Source organism: Arachis duranensis, chromosome 7 (genome assembly GCF_000817695.3).
Source record: "Arachis duranensis cultivar V14167 chromosome 7, aradu.V14167.gnm2.J7QH, whole genome shotgun sequence".
Classification (NCBI taxonomy): Eukaryota; Viridiplantae; Streptophyta; class Magnoliopsida; order Fabales; family Fabaceae; genus Arachis; species Arachis duranensis.
Genome location: NC_029778.3, coordinates 31,976,451 through 31,981,124, shown reverse-complemented (window position 1 = coordinate 31,981,124; position 4,674 = coordinate 31,976,451). Strand labels below are relative to the sequence as shown.

Here is a 4,674-nt window from a genome sequence, read left to right as displayed (position 1 = left end):
AAATGTAAATCAAAACAATAATTAAACCTAAATCTAAAAGAGATCTAACCTAATTCTACCCTAATTTTAGAGAGAAGAGGGAGCTTCTCACTCTAGAAAACTAACCTACATGATTCCTAACCTAATATAATTGCTCCCCCCTTGACCTATCTTGAATTCTGTATGAAATAGTCTCATAAATGAGTTGGACTTAGGCTTGAAAAGCTCAGAAATCGCCGCTAACGTTTTTGCTTTAATGAGGTCACATGCCGCTCGTCACGCGTGTGCATCGCTGGTAGATTTCCTCCTCATGCATATGTGTGGGTGACGCGTGCGCGTGGCCATGAACGTCCTTCTCATGCAGACGCGTGGGTGACGCGTGCCTGTGGCCTTCAATTCTTCAAATGCTCATTTCTTCATGAATTCTCCACTTTGCATGCTTTTCTCTTCACTTCTTCCATCCAACACTTGCCTTCTAAATCTGAAATCACTCAACAAACATATCAAGGCATCGAATGGAATTAAAGTGAATTAAAATTGGCAAATTTAAGGCCTAAAAAGCATGTTTTCACTCTTAGGCACAAATTTAGGGAGAATTGCAAAACCATGCTATTTCATTGAGTAAATGTGAGATAAGTTGATAAAATTCCCTAAATTAAGCACAAGATAAACAATAAATTGGGGTTTAACATTGGACCCTTTGCTTTCCCCACAGACTTTGTGGTGCTGGAAATGGAAGAGCATAAGAGTGCAGCCCTCATTTTAGGAAGACACTTCCTAACAACAGGATGGACTCTCATTGATGTTCAAAAAGGGGAAATAACCTTGAGAGTCAACAAGGAAGAGTTTATGCTGAATGCTGTAAAAGCCATGCAGCACCCAAACACCCCAGAGGAGTGTTTGAGCATTGATATCATTGACTCCATGGTAAAAGAAGTGAACATGGTTGAGAGGCTCGAAGAAGAGTTGGATGACATCTTTTATGATGCCCAGCTCAAGTTAGAAGTAGCAGATGAAATATAGGAAACTTTGACTGGTCCTAAGGAAGAGGATAAGCCTCCCGAACTTGAGCTCCACCCATTACCATAATCCCTAAAATATACATTTTTTGGGGATGCTATGATTATCAGCTCTACCTTAGAGCCACACGAAGAGGAAACACTAATTCAAGTGTTAACAACACACAAGACAACTCTTGGGTGGACTATAAGTGACCTTAAGGGAGTTTGCCCAAATCGTTGCATGCATAAAATCCTACTGAAAGATGACGCCAAACCAGTGGTACAACCACAAAGGCGACTAAATCCTGTCATGAAAGAAGTGATGCAGAAGGAAGTTAATAAATTATGGGAGGTTGGGATTATTTATCCCATCTCTGACAGCCCTTGCGTGAGCCCTTTTCAAGTTGTTCCCAAAACGGGAGGCATGACAATGGTTCATAATGAAAAGAATGAACTGATTCCGACAAGGATAGTTACAGGGTGGTGCATGTGCATTGATTATAGAAGGCTCAACAACGCCACCAGGAAAGATCATTTTCCTTTACCATTTATAGATCAAATGCTAGAAAAACTAGCAGGACATGCCTTTTATTGTTTGCTAGATGGCTATTCTAGATACAATCAAATCATAGTAGATCCACAGGATCAAGAGAAGACAGCATTTACATGCCCATATGGTGTGTTTGCTTATAGGCGGATGCGATTTGGCCTGTGCAATGCACCTGCCACCTTTTAGAGATGTATGCTCTCTATCTTCTCTGATATGGTGGAGAAGTTCCTTGAAGTATTCATGGATGATTTTTCTATCTTTGGAGATTCATTTGAATCCTGTCTTGACCATCTAGCCCTACTTCTCAAACGATGCCAAGAGACAAACCTGGTTTTAAACTAGGAAAAATGTCACTTCATGGTGACTGAAGGAATTGTCCTTGGGCATCAGATTTCACACAAGGGAATAGAAGTGGATCAAGCTAAGGTGGAGGTGATTGAGCGATTACCACCACCCACTAATGTCAAAGGAATCAAAAGTTTTTTGGGACATGCAGGATTCTACAGGAGGTTTATACAGGATTTTTCTAAAATCTCAAAACCCCTGTGCAACTTACTCACCACTGACACTCCATTTGCCTTTGACCAAGAGTGTCTGTGGGCCTTTGAAACTCTAAAAGCTAAGCTTATCACTACACCTGTAATCTCTGCACCCAATTGGGACTTACCATTCGAGCTTATGTGTGATGCCAGTGACCATGCCATTGGCGTAATTTTGGGGCAGAGGCATGACAAGCTTCTGCATATCATTTATTATGCCAGTCGTGTTCTAAATGACACATAGAAGAACTATACCACTACATAAAAGGAATTATTTGCAGTGGTTTATGCCATTGACAAGTTCAGATTCTATTTATTAGGATCTAAAGTAATTATCTATACTGACCATGCTGCTCTAAAATATCTCCTCACCAAACAGGATTCTAATCCCAGACTTATAAGATGGGTGTTACTCCTACAAGAGTTTGATATAGAAATTAGAGACAAGAAGGGGACAGAAAATCAAGTGGCTGACCACTTATCTTGGGTTGAACCAGTAGTAGGAAATTTTCTCCCCTCAACTGACATATCTGAAACATTTCCAGATGAGCAACTCTTTGCCATTCGAACAGAACCATGATTTGCAGACATTGCAAATTACAAAGCTATAAGATTCATTCCTAAAGAGTACAATGGGCACCAAGCTCAGAAACTCATGCATGATGCAAAGTACTACTTGTGGGATGAACCATATCTCTTTAAGAGATACTCGAATGGGATCATCCGATGCTGTGTGTTTGAAGAAGAAGCACACAAAATCCTATGGCATTGCCATGGCTCAGACTTTGGAGGATACTTTGGAGGTGAGCGAACAGCCACAAAGGTTCTCCAAAGTGGCTTCTACTGGCCCACACTCTTTAAGGACTCTAGAGAGTTTATCTGTAACCGTGACAATTGCCAAAGGGCTGGCAATCTCTCTCATGGTCACGACATGCCTCAGCAAGGAATCCTAGAGATTGAGTTGTTTGATGTATGGGGTATAGACTTCATGGGACCCTTCCCACCTTCGTACTCAAACACTTACATCCTGGTGGCAGTAGATTATATGTCTGAATTGGTTGAAGCAATAGCATCACCCACTAATGACACTAGAGTAGTAATGAAGTTCCTCCAGAAGAACATCTTCAGCATGTTTGGTGTTCCTCAGACATTGATTAGTGATAGAGTTACTCATTTATGCAACAGACAGCTTGACTATATTATGAGTCGTTACGGAGTTCGCCATAAAGTGGCAACACCCTACCATCCTCGGATAAATGGGCAGGCTGAAGTCTCAAACAGATAACTAAAGCGAATTCTAGAGAGGATAGTAAGTGCCTCTAGAAAGGATTGGGCTAGAAAGCTTGATGATGCTCTATGGGCATATAGAACAACTTTCATGACCCCTATAGAAACATTCCCATACCAATTAGTATATGGGAAATCCTGTTATCTGCCAGTGAAACTGAAACACAAGGCCTATTGGGCAACTAGATTTCTCAACCTAGATGCTAAAGTAGTTGGAGAAAAACGGCTACTCCACCCAAATGAGTTAGACGAATTCTGCTTAGCTGTGTTTGAAAATGCAAAGAACTATAAAGAAAAAGCAAAAAGGTGCCATGACAGGAAGATAGCTTCCAGAATCTTTGAACCAGGCCAAAAGATTCTGCTGTTCAACTCAAGACTCAGATTATTTTCAAGGAAGCACAAATCCCATTGGAAGGGACCCTATGTGGTTACTAGTGTATCACCATATGGGTACATAGAACCTCAAGGTAAAGACCCAGACAACAGGTTTACTGTCAAGGGACACAATGTTAAGCATTAACTTGAAGGAGATATTGAGCCAGGAGGCTCAACACTGCTACTAAGCTAACTACAGTGAAGTCCAGCTAAAGACATTAAAGAAGCGCTTGTTGGGAGGTAACCCAATGATCAATAGCATGTTATTTCCTATTTCTCTAATTATTCTTATTTTTTATTTAGTTTTCTTCATAATTAGTTTTATTACTTTTCTTTTTAAATGATAGTGATCTTGAACAGCGTTTAAACAGAGACAGAATGATGTAGAACTGGAAGCAAAACACCCTGGAGGAAGCACCTTTCTGGCGCTGAATGCCAGAAAAGGATGAAGAATGGGCGTTTAACACCCATGAAGGGGTGACAACATGGCGTTAAATGCCAGCCAGGGAGCTTGGACCGGGCGTTGAATGCCCATAAGGGGAACCACACCTGGCGTTGAACGCCAGCCAGGGAGCCTAGACTGGGCGTTCAAACACCGAAGAAGGAGAGTATAACTGGCGTTGAACGCCAGCCAGGGGGCACCAGCTGGGCGTTCAACGCCCAGAAGAGAGAAACAGCCAGCGTTAAATGCTAGAATCAGGCCATGCTGGGCGTTTGACGCCAGAAAGAGGGCAAGGAAAGTAAATTTTCCAAAACCTTATCTTTTCTCCATCTTATCTTCTTTTTTTCATTCAACCTAACTTTTTAAATTTTGATTTTGAAATTCCATGACTTTCAATTCAAATATTTTTCAATCATTATCTTTCAAATTCAATTTCTTTACATATCTTTTCAAATTTTAAAATAATCTTATCAAATCTTTTTCAAAATTTCATATTCTTTT

General features: G+C 40.7%; 1 protein-coding gene across 1 annotated transcript; it reads left to right on the top strand.

The window, feature by feature from the left end:
- The first annotated feature begins 3,447 nt into the window (after window positions 1-3,447).
- LOC107458738 (uncharacterized) lies at window positions 3,448-3,876 on the top strand. Its single transcript, XM_016076939.1, has one exon. It carries the CDS (start codon window positions 3,448-3,450, stop codon window positions 3,874-3,876), a length of 429 nt encoding a protein of 142 aa, XP_015932425.1.
- The last annotated feature ends 798 nt before the right edge of the window (window positions 3,877-4,674 follow it).

Coding starts and splice junctions, on each gene's coding strand:
- LOC107458738 (XM_016076939.1), top strand. CDS start 3,448: ATGACCCCTATAGAAACATTCCCATACCAATTAGTATATGGGAAATCC.